Below are 21,429 nucleotides of genomic sequence, written 5' to 3'. Positions count from 1 at the left end.
AAAACACACTACAATTAGGGTTTTAAGGTGAGTGGATTCAATCATGGGTAATCACAATTCCTTTTGACCTAAATAAAATGTTTTTGAGTTTGATGATCCGATTGCAAGTTTGTAGTCAATTGAGTGACCAAAATGCCACTTGTACATGTCACGGTGGATTTATTTAAGTCAAGTCACCACGCTTAGTCACCTTTCCGTCAAATTTTAAAAAAGTTTAACGGCCAGAATGAAATTTTTAAGAGTATAATGATGTGACTGAAAGTTTTTTGAGTTGGATGATCCAATTGCAAGTTTCCGGTCAGTTGAGTGACCAAAACGTCATTTAATATAGAACCTACTGCACAAATACATATCAACAAAAAAAAAAGAGAAAGACGTGAAATTATCATAATAGAATTTGATATAACATACAAAATTCTTCATACAAATACAAATTAACAAAAAATATTATACATGGTAGAATCTTCAACATCCGGGATGACACCAAAATCTTTCAAATATACAACTGGCCAAGATCTTGAACGTAAATCACTTTACATAAGCTTACTAATTTCTCCTCTCATTTTTGTAAAAATCATTTCGTAAAATTTTGTTAATATCAAAATATGAATATATCAGAGGAATAAAAGCCGAGCATACGATTTCATAGAAAAACATTTCAAAAGACACATAAAGAATAACAAAGAGCTGATCATAATAAACGATGTTGCGAACAACATAACAATGCTACTTAAACAAAGACAAAGTTTAAAATTAAGAGGTGACCAAAAGGACCAGACTAGATGTTAGTACGGCACAAATAGTTCTGCCTTAAAAATAATATAATGTCATATTTTGTTTTTATTTAATTTGAAATTATGATTTATTATTGATAAATAATTTTTTTATCATTTTAAATATATTAAGAATAAAATTTTATCACACAATTAAAAAGGTTCCATGCATTACACGGGTTACTAGTAATTATTAGTAATTATAATAAGGAGAGACTATGGTTGGAAGACTATGGCTGAAGTGTAATATTTTCAAAAGTTTATCAATATTTTTTAAATTTGATGTGTCAACTCACCTTTTAACTAAGAATTTTTCATGTTTGGAGTTGTGATATATAATCTTAAACATAATTATTAATTAATCGTGAATATCTCTCAACTTTAACAAATATTAAAATTATTATTTTATTTATAAGTTAGATTCATATTATCCTATGATTTATATTTTATCGAATTTTATTTCTGACGAAGTCCTTTTGTTGTCCTTCATGTAAATTCACCATAACTTTATGCTGAATAATAAAAATGCAGAAGTTGCCAATTGGACGAATTCACAGCCGAGTTTACCGACACTATATCTATATCTACACTATATACGTATAGGCGCTTGAGTGTCAACATATGAACCCCGTTCCGTTCTACTTGGATCCAATAGCAATGGGGCCTTTCCATAATTATAACAACTATATTCTATTACCATGTATACATGCTCTTTCCATTTTCATCCTCACAACCCAAAAAGATGCTTCTCTTTCTCTCTCACATACTTGCCTAAAGGAACCACCTTTGGTTTAAAATTTGTGTTTTTGCCTTTTCTTACACAGAAAGTATGATACTTGAATAATGGGCTGGTACATTTTAGGATATTTAGATTTGTTCTTTTTGTTTTTCTGAGTTTTGGGTTGTTGAGATTGTGATACACTTGTCAGAGAATTGTGGGTTCTGTTTGGTTTTCTGGTTTTTCAGTTGTGTAATAATATTTTGGTGATCAAGAAGAAGGTTGAGGATGGGTATAGTGAGTACCATAACTGGTTTTATTGGGTTTGGAATGGGAATTTCTCTTGGCCTTTTAGTTGGCTATTACCTTTTTATCTACTTCCAATCAACTCATGTCAAGGTCTTTTCTCTTTTGTTTTTGTATTTTGTTGTTTTTATTGTACACTTCAGCTTGTTATCATCTTTATTATAATGTGTTATGAAACATATATTGTAGTTTTGTGATTTTTCTAGTCTTTTCTCTGGTATGTTCCTTGGTAGACAGATTATATATGAGGTCTTTGTAATGTGTTGGATAATTACCTCAATGATTATAGCTTGTTTAGTGTTGATTATAATAGGTTGGTTATGTGTAGTAAGCTTGATGATTTGTCGGTTTGTTTTTTATGCTAAGCGTTTCAGTTGATATTTTTGACACAATGATATTGTTTGTGGACTATGCAACAGCTTTTTCTCTAATGGGATAACTTTGCACTTCTTTGTTTATATGATTTTAATTTTTTTGAATTTTGCTTTGTTTAGGACCCTGTTATTCGTCCCTTGGTTGAACATGATGCAGAAACTCTGCAAAGTTTGCTTCAAGAGATACCAGTGTGGGTGAAGAATCCAGACCATGACCGTGTATGCTTCTGGACATGAGTATCTGCTGAAACAGTTATAAGTAGTGTTATTCTTAAGCATCATAGCTTGTTAGTCGCATTTGTAAATGGATCATCTGATTATAATGCTGTATTTGACAATCAATTTCTCTATTATTTATGTGCAGATTGATTGGCTTAATAAATTCATCGAGAAAATGTGGCCTTATTTAGACAAGGTACTGTTAGCTTATTTTTTCTTTTTGGTTTTCAATACTTTTGACTCTATTAAGGTAGGTTCTGATGACCAAATGCAGGCAATTTGTAAGCAAGTGAAAACCATAGTAGACCCCATCATTGCTGAGCAGATTCCTCAGTACAAAATTGATTCAGTTCAATTTGAAGTCCTTTCTCTGGGATGCTTACCACCTGCTTTTACAGGTTAGGCTGTTTACTCTTCATTTTCTGTTTTATGTACACACATGTAGATGCACAGTCGCATCATGTACCCACCATGTACCACATTTTCTTCAAGGCCGAGTTTAAGTATCTATCTGATAATTGGCTGTTTACCATTACTTCGAAACTCGTTGGTACTCATAACTGTGCAAGTTATTTATATTCTTCGAAAAGGGAGTTCTGAGGTTGTTCCATAGCACATATCTGGAATCATTAAGGAATCTCAATAAAGGCCCCCAGCCCCCAGAAAATCTTGATTAGTGACCAAGGACATTTGATGGCTAGGTTGAATGACTAAGAAACTGTTACCAAGCTTGAAATCCTTTTACTAGCATCAGCTTATAGAACTTAGATTAGTAATGATCATTTTACTGAAGTTGGGTCTTCTACGTTTAAAAGATGGGTACATCTAATATTCATTTACAATGATGCTTTAGTTATCTTCACTGAACAACTAATGAACATCAGTTTTGACAGAAAACTTAGAAATAGGGACTATCTGATGATCTAATGACCTTGTATTGAGTGAAATGCCTATTCTAAATAAATTTACAGGCCTATATAGTATATATGGTGACGTTTAGGCAAGTAGAAGTGGCCAAGTCACTGCTGATAGTATGTATATGAGTAGTCCTTCCGGTACTGCATACATTATGTGCTTCATCTTTTTCACCCCTGTCCCTCCTTGATACCTTAAAAGTATTCTATATTTTTGTCATTCCCCTTTAATTAAAGCCATACCATTCCATGTCAGGAATGAAAGTTTATAGTACTGAAGAGAAGGAATTGATCATGGAACCAACGCTGAAGTGGGCAGGAAATCCAAACGTCCTTGTAGTAGCTAAGGCATTTGGCTTGAAGGCCACTGTTCAGGTAGTCTCAATATATTTCTATTGAACTCAATTACTTGCTGGGAAGAGTATGGAAAACACTAATATATAAAGTCTTGCTTCAAATCTCTGTCTCTCTCTCTCTCTCTCTCTCTCTCTCTCTCTCTCTCTCTCACTCACTCACATTTCTTCCACATATTATTGTGAATTCTGATTACATAGGAGTGTTTCAGGTGGTTGACTTGCAAGTATTTGCTTCTCCACGTATCACCCTGAAGCCATTGGTTCCCTCTTTCCCTTGTTTTGCAAAAATATTAGTGTCTCTTATGGAAAAGGTGAGGAATGTACTATTTAACCTTTACTAGTATATGTCAACCTAAAAAGTCTTAACACGCTTTCTGTAAAATATTCCTTTTTAGGATTTAACAGATCCTCCTACTAGTATTTTGTTATGTCCTTTCTTCATAGCACGTGTATATATAGTTGTTGCTTGTTCGCTGATTTTCTTATTAGAAATCAGTATTACTTCTGCTTTGTCATTGTATATGATCCGCACATGTTTGACAAACTATCCTGTCTCTCATGCATTATCTTTAATTTTCAATCCCTCAGCCTCATGTTGACTTTGGTCTGAAGCTGCTCGGAGCAGATGCTATGTCCATCCCGGGCCTGTATAGCTTTGTCCAGGTATGTTATTTAGTTAGCTTTGGAATTCTTCTTATGTCCTTAGAACTGCTGGTTACTAGTTTAATATAGAAAGAACAAAAGATCGGATAATTTACTGACTCCTTGTTTTTTTCTTGCTATGATGACAAAAGTCTTACAATAAGTTTCATGGAATTATCTTGCTATTTTAAGTATGGAGCATAGAGGCCATTTAATGACCACAATCCTTACAATATGATCAAAATTATGGATTGGTGATATGGTGATATAGAATCCCAAAATGATTAATTCATTCACAACTTTACACTCGTAGTTTGAGAATTTTATCTACCAGTAATTACTTATTTCCAGTTCCAACCCTTCCACGAGTAGATATGCTCAAATATTACATTTATGCTATGGTTCTTTATCACGCTCATGCTCCCTGTACTGAATTCAGGAACACTTCTTTGTACAAAGTATATCGTGATATTTACTGTACAAGTATAATTCTCCTTGAACTTGTCAATATCAATTTTCTGTTTCTTACTTGCCGAGTCTCCCCAGATTGTTAGTGTGACTCATTGTATAATCTTGGTCTAGGAAATCATCAAGGATCAGGTTGCAAATATGTATCTATGGCCCAAAGTACTTGAAGTGCAGATCATGGATCCTGCCAAGTAAGTAAAAATGTTTTTCTTTGTTTGATTAACAAAATATTGCTTTTCCAGCCAACTAGTTGAACATCATTCCATATGTCAGGGCCATGCAGAGACCTGTTGGAATCCTCAATGTAAAGGTTGTTAGGGCAATGAAGCTTAAGAAAAAAGATCTTTTGGGAGCTTCAGATCCATATGTTAAATTAAAACTTACTGAGGATAAACTGCCATCAAAGAAAACAACTGTGAAACAAAAGAACTTAAACCCTGAATGGAACGAAGAATTTAATCTGGTTGTCAAGGACCCAGAATCTCAGGCTTTAGAGCTTGTTGTGTATGATTGGGAACAGGTCAGGTACTCTCTCCCTTGCTCCCCCCCCCCCCCCCCCCCCCACCAGATCTCACGCTTGGATTCGGGATGTGGTTTACAGTTGCCAAGTTTTGTGCATGACAGTTCGTATTTCTCATTATTTAAGTTATATGAAGATAATAAATTCCTCAGGCAGATATTTACATATTATTACTCAAAATATATCTATCTGAGTTACACAAGTATGGTTTTACTCACTCATCATTGCTGTACTTAGGTTGGAAAGCACGAAAAGATGGGTATGAATGTGGTACATGTGAAAGACCTTACACCTGAAGAGACAAAAGCTCTGACTCTTGATTTGTTAAAAAACTTGGACCCCAACGACTCTCAAAATGAAAAATCACGAGGTCAGCTTGTTGTTGAAGCAATGTACAGACCGTTTAGTGATGATGAGAAACCAGATGATGCTGAAGATTCTGAGGTTCAAAAGGCTCCTGAAGGAACTCCTGATGGAGGTGGGCTGCTTGTAGTTATCGTCCATGAAGGTCAAGATCTTGAAGGAAAACACCACACAAATCCATCTGTGCGGTTATTGTTCAGAGGTGAAGAAAGGAGAACAAAGGTAATTTTTAAATCCAATAGCTTTGAAATATTTTCGGATGTGGACTACAATGTTAACCTTGTGCCTCATCCATTTTATTTCATTTTGACAAACAAATGGTTTTATTAAAGATAAAACAAGCATCGGATCCCTGCCAGGACAAACTGCCGAACTGTCAACTACAACCTGATTGATTGTGAAACAAAGAACGAGCTAAACAAATTGTTGTTTTGTTTTTAGATCGCTTAATTAACACATAAAATATCCAAATTTTTTGATCTAAAAAGTATTACAATGACTTCTCGAGCAATCCAACCTACATCAGCTGTGAAACTAGTAGCATCGCAATAGACCTTCACATGAACGTCATCTGTAGCCCAATGTTTATCAGTTACATCAACTAATATTGGAGCAACAAATGCCCCCAAAATATGAAGAAAAAATCTATTGTGAAAGGTGAGATTCTGTGGTATCCACCGTCCTAGAATCGATACGAGTCTTATATATCTCCCAAAATATCATATAAATCTTTCTCTGAAGAACTATTGTACCTGTACCAAGACACACAAAAGTATCAAAACATAACATATTAACATCCCAAAAGGAAGGGCATGACTACCAACCTTAATAACAAGGTACTCAACAAGATCTCATTCAAAAAAGATTGGATCTCGGTTTTATTGAAAAACTGGTAAAGAGAGGATGGGAAAACGGAGGGAGATTAACCAGTAAGAGGGATGAAGATCTGAAAAGTGGAGAAGTGGCAGCTAGATTCCTAGCTACGGGAGTCGACTCTCAAAACAGCTTGTCATGTGCCTCATCCATTCTAATTTAGAATATCCATAGTCTTTGCAGAAGTACCTAGTAGCATGTTCCTACTGAGCTTTACACTTATATAATTTTGATTATGTTTTGGTATTATTTAGGTTGTAAAGAAAAACAGAGATCCAAGGTGGGATGAGGAGTTTCAATTCATGCTGGAGGAGCCGCCTACTAATGACAGGATACATGTAGAAGTTGTCAGTACTTCGAAAAGAATGGGACTTTTATATCCCAAGGTAAACACAAGATTTATAAAATTATCATAGTTATTCTGGATTATCAGTAAAACTTGTGTAATCAAATTCAGATAGCACTCCTTATTCATATTAGGAATCAGAATTTTAAACTATCTAGAGTAGTTATTACAATCACATAATGCTAATGGAATTAATTCACCGGCCTTTCTGTTCCCTAACAGTATTAGCTTTCATCATGCAATTATTACATAGTATAATTGGACATGTATTAAATTTAAGATGCTACAAATGCTGGTACAGAACTGCCGACTATCTAGTCATAATTTTTTTTATTTTATGGTGGTAGGATACTCTGGGATATGTGGATATATCCCTTGCAGATGTGATCAGCAACAAGAGAATCAACGAGAGGTACCACCTTATTGATTCAAAGAATGGTACAGTACAGATTGAGCTGCAGTGGAGAACTTCATCTTAAAGACTCAATAGTCATGTATTCCCTAGACCTTTATTCTACTTCTTGCTGCCTGCTTGTCCCCTTTCAAGAATTGTGCGGATATCTTTCAACCCGAGTTTATCAGTTGCATAGATAAATTCATTCAAGATTATTTTTTATGCTAGCTTTGTTTCTTTCAGAGTGAAGTTCCTGTACACCAGGAAATGTAAAACCTTGTGAATGAACAGAATGTCCTTTTGTAATATTGACAGGTAGACTTCTGTTTCAAGATTGAATAATGTTATGCATTGGTCATGATCTACATGTGGGCTCAGTGAGCTTCTGTGTAGAAGTAGAAGGTAGTGGGCTTCCTTCTATAAACTTCAAGATTTGGGCCTTCTTTAGTTCAAAAATAAACAAAGCCCAAAACAAACTTTAAATTTTTAGTATAGTAATTTGGAGCTGATAAATCTTGTGATAGCAGTTCAGACTTCAGAAGTCAGATGTAGCTATATATAGCATGTACCATAAACTGTCCAAACAGTGGTCATCCGTACACTTAAATCTTCTCTTTGGATTCATGAACTCTGATAAAATTACTACTAGTACTCCTAGCTACACTCCATCCTTGCTTTTATTACCAGTCAGTAGTCACTTCTTTGTCCGCTTTACTATAAATGACAGTCTTACAGAATATATGTGTTTACTGTTTTCTAATCTCATGTGAGTGCAAGTTAAGGAAGAATAATCAGCAGTGTTCTTGTAATTACCTACACATTACACCCTATTTTAGCCTTCTTAGCTGTATTCTTCTATGTTTTGTATTTCAAGATTCTGTCGTACCTTTCCGGCTGATGGACAGGATATCCAAAGCATCTTGTGTACGGAAGTTTCTTAGAATAATAAAGTATTTTTTTTATATTATAATTGGAGTAATTTAACTGCATATTTTCTAAAAATATAATTTTGAACCGGTGAAAGCATACTTGTTCTATGTTTAAGAATGTTGACTAATTTGAGTCGCATAACGTTATTACTGAATAATTAAATCTCAACAAGAAAACATATTAATTTTCGATTTATTTAACATGATACTAAGCTTTACAAAGTATATTCTTGAAGAAAAGTATGAAGAAAAATAGTTTTTATATTTACGAATTTACTACCAAAATTTCATATGCTAAATATTTAGTTCCCACTAGAGTTGTAATTCGAGTCGGGTTGTTCGCGAGCTCGCCCGGGTTGAGCTCGTTTAACTGGGCTTGGCTCGACTCGACTCGTTAAACGAGCCGAATTCCGGTAAAAGTTCCAGCTTGTTTAATTAAATGAGCCAGTTTAGCTCGACTCGATTAAAGTTGGGTTCGGCTCGACTCGAATTACAGCCCTAGTTCCCATTGCAAAATCTTGAGTCCATGACCCAATAGTTATTAAAATATAACATTAAATTCAGGAGTTTTATTAAAGTAAAGTATTCTCTTCATTTTAAAATTTCAAAATAACAATTTCATTTAATTTTTCAAAAGTCAATTTGATCAATTTATTATTATAAATAAAAAATTATTTTATTATGATTATTAAAAATTGAAATATATATTTTAAAATGGATATAATATAATTTTTCATTATATTATTTTTAAAATTTTATGATAAATATAATATATATTTATTAGTCAAAATTTGTCATTTTATCTCGGTCAAATCAAAATTGGTATATCATCTGATGCTAGGAAAGACTATCGATATGGCACGTGCATATGCACAATGAACAAGACAACAACTGACCATAAGCAAAAGAGAAGAAAATGATTAATATAGTAATAAATTAAAAATTAAATAAGAAAAGAACAGGCTGGGAAGATATAAGTAAAAAGTATTACCATTTCTCATACATAGAAGAGCTTCTGTAAAAGCAGAGACCAAATTTTGCTGTTAGATTCACACACAGAAGAAACACAAGTAGTTCCTATGTATACATATGTTTTATACAAACAGAGAGACCAAACAGTAATTATGGTATAGATTAAGAAAAGGGGTTACTTTTAGTTTTGTCAAAACTAAAGACAGCTGTTGGGTTTAATGCTACTCTCTTTTCCGTTAAGCTTCACTTAGGGTTTTATTTCTTCCCAGACAGGTACTAAATTACACCTCAATTTCTCTCTTTTCTTTATTGGGCTACTATTAAATCCTTAAAGTTTCAATCTTGCTGCATCTTTTTCATGTAATTCTGTGTATCTTATCTTGATTTTGTGTTTTCTTGATTTTTTTTTCACATTTTGGTCAATTGTAGCTGATGAGCTCCTGATTTGGATTTGTTTTCTTTCAATTTGAGTTTTGGGGTTATGGTTTTTTGATATTTTATTGATTCTTAGCTCTTTGGCGGTGTTGAATTTGATTGGTTGATGAGCTTATAGCAATCTCCCTTTTTGGGTTTTTTTGAATTAGACTATTTTGGGATTTATAATTTGGTTGATGTGCAGTGTTGTTTAGATTCTAGAGAGTTTTTGTGTTGCTATTTGTGATTTGAATTTTTGTTGTTTTCAGGATTTGACCTTTTCCTTGCCGGAAAGACTGCAGTTAAGATTGTTCTGGCGAGGGGACATTAAACAATTGGTAATTTACTATCAAAAACAATTTTTAGGTCATGGTTGACGCTTATCAATGCAATTTTGTAGTTTTTTGTTTTGGTTGTATTCCTCTGTTTTAGTTTATAACTAAATGCTTTGCATCATCGATTCGGTTCTTTTATAGTCTTGAGGACATATTTATGTGCAGTATTGTTAAAGCTTAGGCAAGAGGTGTGGCCAGGTTCCCAAACCTCGCCTTGCTTGCCTGAGGTGAGGTGACTCGGACACCAGACTCTCGTTTTAAATGACAGTGTTTACAAATTACGTTTTAGTTGGCATATTTTTATCTGTGAACTTCAGCAAACCTTTGCAGTTTTGTTTCCATTAGCATGGTGGAAAATATTGTCAGATCTTAGTCCTTGAGTTTATGGGATCCTGTTACTATCCTGGATTACCAATTCTGAATAGAAAGCACCTTACTTAGAGCTAGTTGGACATATTCATTTTCTTGAGTATCATCATAATATCTGGATCTATGCCTTAGTACTCCTAAAGTATAAATCATGTTTCATGTGTGCTTATAGATGAAGTTAAAATATCATCTTCATTTTCTCTTACTACTGGCAACACAATGTCTTGTTGCTAAAGCATTATTAGTATTGAACTAGATTGTATTATTGCACACTTTGCATACGATTAAATTTTTGCTTTCTGTCTTTAGATTGTATGTGTATTGTCGGCTTTATACACAACCAAGCTTCTATTGGACTTGTATAGATATTTGGATGTAGTCTCATATTTGTCTCGATATTTAGTGACGTGATTTCGGAAACAACAGCGAAATAAGCAGATCTCATGTTCTTACATGACTTGCATGTGATACTGACCTACTTATAAAATGGATTGAACCTATAATTATTTAGCTGATCGAATATCATAATTATACTTCTTGTAGACATTTGATGCGTTTGGAAGGCAGGAGTAATAATATCTTGTGTATGATGTACATTTTGTTCACTAGTACAACTAATTGAATTTATTTTTTCCCGTCGTTGACCTTGTCACTAATCATTATTATATTCTGGAGTTTTCTCCAAACCTGCAATGATTATGAAATTACTCGGCTGTTTTCTTCTCTCATGAGACATGTTGGTCGAGAAAAGAGAAGGTGGTATTGCATAGAGTATGTGCAGTATATATATTGGTTTTAATGACAAGCTGAAAGTAGCACGTGAGCTACAAATTTAACTCTGGAATCTACTTGGATGCTAGGAGTCATATTCATCATTAAGAAATGTATCCCTCTCGAGTTAAGTCATAGTAGAAACATCAAATATATGTCATAATATCTATATTATCAGAAACTTTATGCAGCTATGCATACAGTAATAATTAATCTCTTCACTGTTCAATTTTTGATGTGCCTGAAGTCGGAAAGTTCTTCCACCTAAATGGCCAAGTGGACAAACAAACATTATCAATCAATCTTTTCTCTGTCCATTTTTCGATTGGCCTGAAGTGGAGGACTTCTTCCACCCAAATGGCTAAGTGGTCCAACATAGAGAGTCATTCATTTTCCTAACTAGAATGTAGCATGTCTGAATTTCGGGATGTTTATACTTATATTCTTCTTGTGCGCAACCTTGATGACACTGTTGCTCCTAGTCTCCTACAACAATATTGTAGACTAATTCAGTGTGATCTTTGCAGAGTATTGAGCTGTTAAATCATACAATTCATCTGCTCTCTGTGTCTTTTGCAGGAAAGAAACTAAGCTAGCCTTGTACATGAATTCTCGGTAGATTTGCTATGCAAAATATGACTCTCGAGGACTTTTTTACATTGACCGAGATGAAAAATGGGTTGTCAGCTCCTGCTCGAATGAAGGAGCTGATAAATGTAATGCAAAAGGACAAACACAATATAGTGAAGAATGTCGGTGATGCAAGTAGACAGTGGTATACTGTTGCAAGAACTATAGCAACTACTGATAGTAAGGATTGTCTTGCTCTCTTTATCCAGTTAGACGGACTCTGTTATTTTGATACTTGGCTTAAAGATGGGCAGAAGTATTATAAAGAAACAGGTGATAGCTTTGTCGAAGAATTACTTGCTACATTGTTAGTAGCAACTGGGAAGCTGCATATAGACGAGCAGAAGTCAGTTACTTCTGGCATCATGAACACAGTTAAAGATCTTCTCACCAACAAAAGCTCTATAGTTCACGATAAAGCCAAAGCTTTGCTTGATAGCTGGAAGCAGAATGACGAGAGTAATGTGGTTCCCGATGATGCTGAGATAGATGAGAAGGTATGTGATGATCATCATGACCTTGAGGATGTAAATGAAAATCCTGATAGTAAACGTGAACAGCCAGAATGTTCTTCACTAAATATATCTAACTCTGGAGGTAATAATAGTGAAGAAAAAAATGCAGAACCATCTGTAGATGAAGTGAAACCAGAAATATGTCCAGAAGCTGTGCACCCTGATGGAATTGTGGAGTCAACTGTCCAACCATTAGATAAAAGTTCAAACCATGCCTCCCCAGATCCTGGGCACTCCACTGATACATCGAAGCTTATCAGTGGGATCAGTTCTGTTTTGGAAAACCCCGCAACACATATATCAGATTCAACAGGAATCGAAAGTTCTGGATCTGCCGTTCCTGAGCAAAGAACACTGGAGAGACATCTAGATGTTGCCAACCCAAACGAGGATAATGATGCAAAACAGTTGCCACAGATCAAAAGCTGTGACAAGTTAGGTGCAACAGACTCTTCCTTCGGCGCTGATTCCTCAAATACTGTGGAGTCTAAAGTAGGTGCCAACATGGAGAAAGATTTTGATGCCAAAAAAGAAGACCCTTCTCCAAAATTATTTTCTTATGGCGATGCTAGAAAACAGGTGTCCGAGGGGAAAGGTGAAATGGGGGATAGTAGGTCTTCATATCCTTGCAGTAAACTATCAGTGTCTAACAGTACAGCTCCGGTTGACGTTTTGCAAGATTCTAGTTTTAGTAAACACGATCTTGGAAAGAATGAGGATCTAACTACTAATTTGTCAGGGAAAGAGGACACTGAGGCAATTGAAGAATCAAATGATCAAAGTGATACTGATGAAGATGAGGTTGATTTGGGAAATGATTATGGATTTTCCATGTCAGGAGTCAATGTGAAAGATTCTGTTGACAAGAAGTCTGATTTTGAACTTGAGTATAGCATGTTTGACCCATTAGAGGTTGCTCGACAAGTCGCCATGGAGGTGGAGAGAGAAGTGGACTGTAGAGAACCAAGTTGTAGTTCTTCTGAGAGAACATCTGGTGGTAGAATGAGGCTGGCAGAGAGCCCGGATTCTATACATGGTAAAAATTCTAGAGTGCATAACTCTTATAAAGATGTGTCAGTTGGAACACATCTTTCTGCTGTTGTACGAGATGAGGCTTTTGTTAAGGCCAAAAACCAAGCTAGTGAACAGGAAAATTGCACAGTTGATGCTGAGCCCTCTGGGGCTACTGAGGTGGATCAGACAACGGAACCTGTCAAAGATAAACGTGTATGTGGTTTTGATCTTAATGAAGAAATGTTATCTGATGATAATGAAATCAGCCCAGTCAGTGCTCCCATCTCTGTTGTTTCTGCTTCAAGGGCTGCAGCGGCTTCTGGCTTGCCTCTTTCTCCTTTGCAGTTTGAGGGGACACTTGGGTGGAAAGGATCCGCTGAAACTAGTGCTTTTCGTCCTGCTCCAACACGCAAAGTAAGTGGTGGAGAGAATTTTATCCTCGCATCAGGGAGTAGTAGCAACTTGTTTCAGCGGCAGCAATTCCTCGACTTTGATCTGAATGTTGCGGAGGATGAAGATGATAAGATTTCAGAGTTGACGCCAAATAAAGATATCCAAAATTCAACTGGTTGTCCTTCTGAAAAATGTTCCTTGGAAACTAGTCCAAAAAAATCTGACTTGTCGCACCTGGATCTAAACCGTGTTGGTGACGGAAGTGATGTTCCAATATCCAACTGGAAGAAGGAGACACGGCTTCTTCCACTTTGGCATGGTCAATTCAGTCAATCTCCTTCCTCATCATCGTCGTCAATGCAACCTTCATTGAAAAACTTTGATTTGAATGATCAACCATCTCTTTTTACTCCATATTTGGATCCTGCTTCAGTGGGCAGGTCATCTTCAGATTTTTGTACTTCTGGATCTGGAGGGGTTAAACCAGATAAGTCTGTTATTTCCCTCATGGGTGCCAGGGTGGAGGTCAATCAGAACGAAATTGTTCCTCAAACAGGTCCCTTGTCAAACAGCAGATTTGTGAAACATGCACTAGATGGAAGTATGCCAAGCAATGACAGTTATTTGGGGTTGGGATCATCTACGCAATATGCACATTCTTCCACGTATGGGTACAATGGCCGTTCATCGGGGTCTGGTGTACCATTTTCATCACCCATGTATGGCCTTGGCAGTCAATTCCCTTACATGATGGATTCAAGAGGATCCCCTGTTGTACCTCAGGTTCTAGGATCTGTGCCAGCTCTTCATCCTTCCATGTCGCAGCCATCTTTCTTTATGAGCTTGGCTAGTGCACCCTCCGAATATAATGGGTTTGTCCCTTCCAGAAATGGTCCAGATCTGAACTCTGGATTAATGATGGATAGGGGAAACAGAGACGCGAGTACGAGGCAGCTATTTAACCCTGGTCACGGAATATTGATAGATGAACAAATGAGGGCCAACTCACAATCCACTTCTAGTTCTGGTGTTGGTGGAAAACGTAAAGAAACAGATGGCGGCTGGGATCTCTACCCATTCAACTACAAACATCATCAGCCACCATGGAAATAAGGTTATATATCTCGACACCCGCACTACTACAGAGTTTAGGGAACAGATGAAATAGGCTAGTGCTTGCGTAGCCATAGATCCAAAGATCGGGGGTGAGCAAACTGAATTTAGTTGGAACGGGGCAGAAGCTGTGAAACAGTGTAACTGAATAAAGACTGAGAAATTATAGATGATGTGTACTTTATGAGGTTACTTGCTACATAGATAGAGATTATGTTTATAACTGAAAATTGATATATTTCTTGTTTTGTGTTCTTGTTTGGTGGACGTTGCTACAGTGCACAACATGATACAATTAGCTGTAATGTATGTCCTTCCTATATCACAGAAAGTTGCTAGCATTTTTGTTCCTGTTGTATATATGTCTTGATGAATATGATTGCATTATGAGTATTCTTTTCAGCTTCTGTTACATGTTGAGAATTCTATAAGAAGACGAATATCTGTTGGAATATCCTGGAGATCCTGGAGCCAACCAAGTGACAATACAATTTGCATGGTAACAATGCCCACAAGGTAATTTGGCACTCTCTCCCCAACTGAGCTCATCTTGACATTGTTTTACTTCAACATTATAGTGGATATTTGGCTGGGACATTTCCACCTGCGGTTTTAACTTTTTTCTAGGAGGTTTTCGTTTGAGACATTTCCACCCCCCACCCGCGTTTTTAATCTTTTTTAAGAGGTTTTCCGCTTTATCAAAGTTTTTTGTGTTCTTGTCTTTTATTTTCTTTTCAGTATTCATTTATTCGATCTTCTAAATGTTCATACATCAAAACACATACTCCGTATTTTTAACAATTAAATAAGTTTGGTTTTTAATCCTGCAAATTTTGGTTAAAACAGACATACAGGACAAATCAGAACTTCTTTCTCGTATTCAGTCTTTGTATTTTTTCAGTGCAACCAAGGCTGATTCTGCTGCTGGCTGTGCATCTCTTCTCACTTAAATTTGTGAATCATGTTCGAGTTCCTTTAATATTCCCTGCAGTATCTAATTCTGTGGTACTGATGAGGAGTATACCAGGGTGCACCAGACTACAAGTACCATGAGCATCTCCATTATCATCATCTTGATGTTCATAACTCTCATCTGTTTCTTCGCTCTTTACTCCAGTATCATAATCGTCGTGATTCAACTGGGATGAACTCATCAGAGCAGCTTTCAAATGCCGAGTTGATGGTGGGAACAAGTTGAGGCGGCTGACGAGATGCAGACCATGTTGTGAAAACATTGATGAGAGGAGAGCAGACCCAAAAGTATTTTGAATAAAGATAAATCAGGACAACTTGCAATCCACTTCTGATTCTGGTCTTCACGAACAAGATGAAACAAACGATTATCACATCCTTACTCATTTTAAGTATAAACAACCCCAACAACCATAAATATAAGTTCTTGATGCAACAAATATTCACTTGGCTAACTGGAAAACAAAGAAACAATTGGGCCTGTTTAGGCAATTTCACTTCCAAAAATTAAGCGCTTATTTTTTGACAAAAATATGTTTTTGCTAAAAAAATTTTGGATATATATGTTAAATAGGTGTTTTATATTCGTTACTTAGCAAAACAATAAGGGCTTATTTAAGAAAAAGGTAGAATCGTATGTACTTTTCTCCAAAAATAAGTCCTTATTTCTGAAAAATAAGGTTAGCCAAACGATCATGTTATATCATAAAGAGTAGTGAACATATCGAACCATGAACAAAGAAAGGCATGAGAGAAGCATACTGGCTTATAAATGCTCTCTTGGAAATCATGCGGTGATCATAACTAGAAGACCTTCCTCCTAATTACTCTCTATTTGACAGAGTTATGTTCCCTGCTCATTACAACAACTAATGTTGTGTTTGGTTGATGTGAATGATTCCGGAAGGAATAAAATGAAAAATGAACTATCTTATGGATAATTTTTATGAAATTTCATTCTTTCCTCCATTCCATTCCATGCATCATATGCTAGATATCACACCTTCAATTTGAGATGGATCTCACTATTCTCCCCTATCCTCAATTTCTTCTCAAATCTCATCATAGCAATTTTGCACTCCCTCAAATTTTTTTCAAAACTTTCTTCCTATCTCTATTAGTTTCAAGAATTTTTACTCATTCCATTCTCCCCGACCAAACACAACATAAATGCTAAAATGAGTTGTTCTTTGGCGCTGGTTGTACTTGACTATTTTCCCCTAAAAAAATTTCTCTTTATCTTCTCCTGTGGATTCAAGGTTTAAGTGAAAGCACTTCAATCCATGTATTTGGTTATAAAGTCAACAATCTTCTACATGTTTGACAACACAAAGGAGTGAGGATCATCCTAGGAACATGTAGAGGATCTTCTACATGTTTGACTACGGGTGTTGCCCTTGCACATAAAAGACAATTTATTGCTCTAAGGAGGATATTCCTCGGAGGGATGTCAGAGTAGCTTGGCTTACCTACATGGTCTACATAGAGATCGGAATAACAGGCTTTCCCTGGCACATTAATGAAAATTAGATGTTAAAGTGAGATACTCCTTGGCGGGATATCAAAGTGGTTTGCTCAACTCCTAAGAAGTCTCCAGTTAGAATACTTTCCAGATCCTGAAAAGCTTAAGGGAGGCACCCTATCTATTATTAAAATCATGCAAATTCCTAGACAAGACTATGGGAAAGACAGAAAGGATTCCAATCCATGGTTCAGAAAGTTCTGCTGTAACGAAAGTACTTATCACATTCATCAAGTAGCATATAAGAGCAGTCGTATATAGGTGCCATTACTGCTCACTAACAATTGAAGTCATGGAGGTGCAAGATTCCATGGTTATCATGTGCTCGTACAACAACTACATACTTCTAATTAAGAGTTGTCGTGACAGAGGTTCTTATGAAGGAAGAAGATATGCCCATTAGTCTTTTCTTTGGATGAACTGATAAATTGCCTGGACTCGAATGCACAACTGGTAAAATGACATTTCAAACATCAATACATGCACGTCTTCCTTAGAAAACAAAATAATTTCCTTTTGTTATATAACAACCTAACTAACCAAATTAATCAGCTTTCCAGCAAGCAACAGAATAAACCAAGCATCCTTAGCATACAACAAAAATGTACTAATATCTACAAGAAATTGAACCTTGAGCAAAACCAAACTAGAAACTATATAGAACGTAACATATATATGATTTGACTATTAGTTCAGAAATAATTATAAAGAACTCGGATAATCCTTACATAAAACTATTCTAGCTCAATTTAATAGTTACCTACTCATCAGGCAAAGAGTTACTGGCTTTCGGGGATCCTCCAGCAGCACCTGAAACTTTCCTAATCCTCTCCTCTTCATAATCCGGATCACTAGTGGGCAACTCAAACCTACACACCGGACACATATTCCTCGTCGCCAACCAAGCCACTATACAATCCCCATGATAAGCATGCCCACAAGGCAATTCCCTCGCAGTCTCGCCCACACTTAGCATATCTTTGCACACAACACACACCCCACCTTCCTCCTCGGCTCCAATCTCCACACTCTTCAGCGCCGCCACAGCTGATTCCGCAGCAGGCGGTGCTCCCCTATCCGCCCCATCATCACTCTCCGCCAAACCAAGCAAAATCGCCTCATACTCAGCCTCATCCGCGTAATCCCCATAGTTCCCCACACGCCCCGCTCCCGAACTCTGAACCCTCTCTCGATAAATCTCTCGAGCCCTTCTCATGAGCCCTTCGTTGTTCTGAATGTGGAGCTCTTGCATGACCTGCTGCAGCATGTCTTCCAAGCTAGCCGACGGAGAGGGCGCGATGGAGACGAGGAAACCGTCGTGGCAGCGGCTGCACACGACTTGATTATCGTCGAGAGTTTCGCCGTTGACTCGTCTGTTGCACTGATGACACCAATATTCGACATGCATGTCTCTGGTGCGGGAGCGTCGAGGCGCTGGCTGCTGAGAGTCGGCCATAGAGAAGTGCTTGATCTGCAGTAGGGTTCTGTTGATGTTAATGTCATCTAACGGCTGATATAGTACCTAAGAGAGACTGTATTTGATCCAAATTACAATGAAAGTCTCCCCTTCTTTTCAGATACGTACGTCTTGAGGATTTATAGCAAAAATTACTGAATCATAATTCAGTTAGTTGTATAATAAGTCTCTCTAAAATACTGATGGATTAAAACAAAACCGATATTCTGTCACACACTAACAACCACCTTTTAACTAGTTAGTGAATATTGATGGGCTCCCATCCATTAATAAAAGGGTTTGTCTAGTGTGTGCCAATGGGGACATGCTAAGCGCGGAATTTTATAAGTTTGGGAAGTTTGATTGGGGTGATTGTTGCATTTGCAGGTGGTTCACTATTATTAAGATGCAAAAGTCAATCAAAACCTCCCAAATTTATAAAACTCCGCGCTTAGCATGTGCCCATGGGCACACACTAGAAAAACCGTTGATAAAAATGGCTCCCTTCATGGACAAAAATCTCCACCAATCAAAATCTTCCACCTATGTAAAAAGTACTCCCTCCTTCTCATTTTAATAGTCCACTTTGCCAAGAAAAAATTTCTCATATTATTTGTCATTCTTCTTTGTTCGATACAAATTTTATACAAATTTCAATGTTGACATTATTACTATAAGCCTATACAAGTTTCATGATTTACAAAACTATGTTGATTTTTAATTAATATTTCTTAATATATGGGATTTGAGTAGAGTGGACTGTTAAAAAAAAGAAGAGAGGGAGTAGTTGTTAGTGTGTGCCATGGGCACACGCTAAAAAAACCAAAATAAAGTTGTTGCTGCGGCCGAATTTTAACTTTGTGATTAATTATAGGTTGTTCTAAATTTTAGATCCACAATATTTGTTCTTCAACTTTTGTTTTATTAAATTTTAACTAAAATATATTAATCACATGCAATGAGTTAACTAACATAATAATATAATGGAAAATGCTTGGTGCACATAATTGTGTACAAAAACATGTACATAATGATATGTGGTGGATTCTAATTGGATGGCCCCCTGCATTTACACCAACCACCCCAATTAAAACCCACCACATCACCTGCCACATCATTATGTACAAATTTTCTGTACACAATTATGTGCACCTAGCACTACTCTAATATAATTAATACATTTCTTTTCATTTTTCTGATTATAACTCATCTAATTAGACTGCTTTTCACTATCAAGAACTCTTTCTTTTTCAAAAAAATAAAAAATAAGAAGAAGAACTCTTCTAATTTGATAGAATTTCATATTTACTTTAAATAATTTTAAATATTAAGTTTGGATTTCGTTATCACTTTCAAATTACTTGAAGTTAGAATCCTAGTTTTCTAATTATAACACGGTTAGGATTTTTTTACGAAAGAATTTAGATTAAAGGGGAGGGGAGGGGGGAGGGGGTTAAACGATTCAGAAAACAGAATTTTTAATTCATGTAGTTAGATAATAAATGTTAACAATAGTTTAGGGCCTTATAATTCAATTTTCGCTTTTATAATCGAAAAACATAAGAAGAAAACTTTTGCAATGCTCAAATTAGAATATGTGTTCTGTATGAACAAACGGGAGAAAGCAGTAAATAGTAATGACGGATGATTAATTCAAACCGTAAGAAGAACAAAAGTAAGATACTTAAGTTCTTATAACATCTAGTCTCAAAATCTCAAATAAAAAAACAAAAAAAAAAAACTCTAATCTTTATTCACACACCAGGATTGTTACCATGCCTTTAATGATGTTGTCGTTGCCCAAGTCTAAACCGGAGCTGAGACGCCGGTGACTTAACAGCGACGCCGTGCCAGCAAATGCCACCTCGGCATACATGATCATCATGCGCCTCCTTATCTCTATCATCTTGTGTCAATACATAAGTTGCTTTTTTAGAAACATCCCACGTCAGCGCTAACACCAATATGCCTCCTACCACCAACGTAGATATCACTAGCACAAATACTCCACCGAAATTCCGACCGCTTAATAAACCACAAATTTTAATCACCGCTATCACCACCAAGTACAACGTTTTCAAGCTGCCCGCTACCATGTCCGAAATTGCCATCCGGTTATCAGTTTCCGAAGATAACCGACCACTAGCGATTTTTAGAACACTGATGTATAGTTATCCAACATAAAGGACGTACCGTAAAATGTCAGGTTACCGATTTTTAGAACACTGATTGATACCGTTTGTGTAAATTGTTACGAAATTTGCTAGGGAGTGGGAGAGCTTAAAATGGAAGGGGGCTTGGGCTCTGGTTTTCGCTTGCAGCGGTACTTATCTTGTTACAATAATTTCTTAATAACTGTGGGTGCTGCTTTACATGAAAGCAAAATTAAAATTGTGACAGCTGGTGAGTTTATGTGAAGTGCCTTGTTATCACAGTCCAACAGTGCGTCTACACGTGGATGTCTTTGCATACGTGTCTCGATAAACGCGGGTCATTTTTTCTCACGGTGCTATGTTTGTTAAATTAAAACTCAATTTGGAAGCAAAGTATATGAAATGATTATGGATTTGCGATTGTGCCTAACCCTTTACAATATAGAATGGAATTGATTAGTGTTGTTAATCTGAAAGCTACTCATCAGTCATCACTTGTTGAGTTAAAGTAACATGGAATACTGTACTATGTTTAGCACGCCTGGTTTTGTCAAATCGAATTAAATTACATAATATTTTGTAACGAGAATTAAATTTAAAGAGTT

General features: G+C 36.2%; 3 protein-coding genes across 3 annotated transcripts; 2 read left to right on the top strand and 1 right to left on the bottom strand.

Annotated features, from left to right (window-relative positions):
• Nucleotides 1-1,496: 1,496 nt before the first annotated feature.
• On the top strand, nt 1,497-7,631 carry LOC108219963 (synaptotagmin-2). The gene is made up of 12 exons (XM_017393570.2): nt 1,497-1,890; nt 2,292-2,390; nt 2,536-2,586; nt 2,665-2,788; nt 3,561-3,679; nt 3,870-3,971; nt 4,249-4,323; nt 4,885-4,961; nt 5,044-5,290; nt 5,528-5,875; nt 6,781-6,912; nt 7,220-7,631. The coding sequence occupies exons 1-12, from the start codon at nt 1,780-1,782 to the stop codon at nt 7,349-7,351; spliced, it is 1,617 nt and encodes a 538-aa protein (XP_017249059.1). The 5' UTR covers nt 1,497-1,779; the 3' UTR covers nt 7,352-7,631.
• Nucleotides 7,632-9,151: 1,520 nt separating this feature from the next.
• LOC108223393 (uncharacterized) lies at nt 9,152-15,079 on the top strand. Its single transcript, XM_064093298.1, has 3 exons — nt 9,152-9,440; nt 9,851-9,919; nt 11,636-15,079. The coding sequence occupies exon 3, from the start codon at nt 11,683-11,685 to the stop codon at nt 14,719-14,721; it is 3,039 nt and encodes a 1,012-aa protein (XP_063949368.1). The 5' UTR covers nt 9,152-9,440; nt 9,851-9,919; nt 11,636-11,682; the 3' UTR covers nt 14,722-15,079.
• Nucleotides 15,080-17,873: 2,794 nt separating this feature from the next.
• Nucleotides 17,874-21,025, bottom strand: LOC108221242 (E3 ubiquitin-protein ligase CIP8). The gene has a single exon (XM_064092833.1). It carries the CDS (start codon nt 18,669-18,671, stop codon nt 17,976-17,978), a length of 696 nt encoding a protein of 231 aa, XP_063948903.1. The 5' UTR covers nt 18,672-21,025; the 3' UTR covers nt 17,874-17,975.
• Nucleotides 21,026-21,429: the final 404 nt, after the last annotated feature.

This window comes from Daucus carota, chromosome 5 (genome assembly GCF_001625215.2).
Source record: "Daucus carota subsp. sativus chromosome 5, DH1 v3.0, whole genome shotgun sequence".
Taxonomy (NCBI): domain Eukaryota; kingdom Viridiplantae; phylum Streptophyta; class Magnoliopsida; order Apiales; family Apiaceae; genus Daucus; species Daucus carota.
The sequence above is the reverse complement of the archived record's forward strand: the minus strand, read 5'-3'. Positions and strand labels throughout refer to the sequence as shown.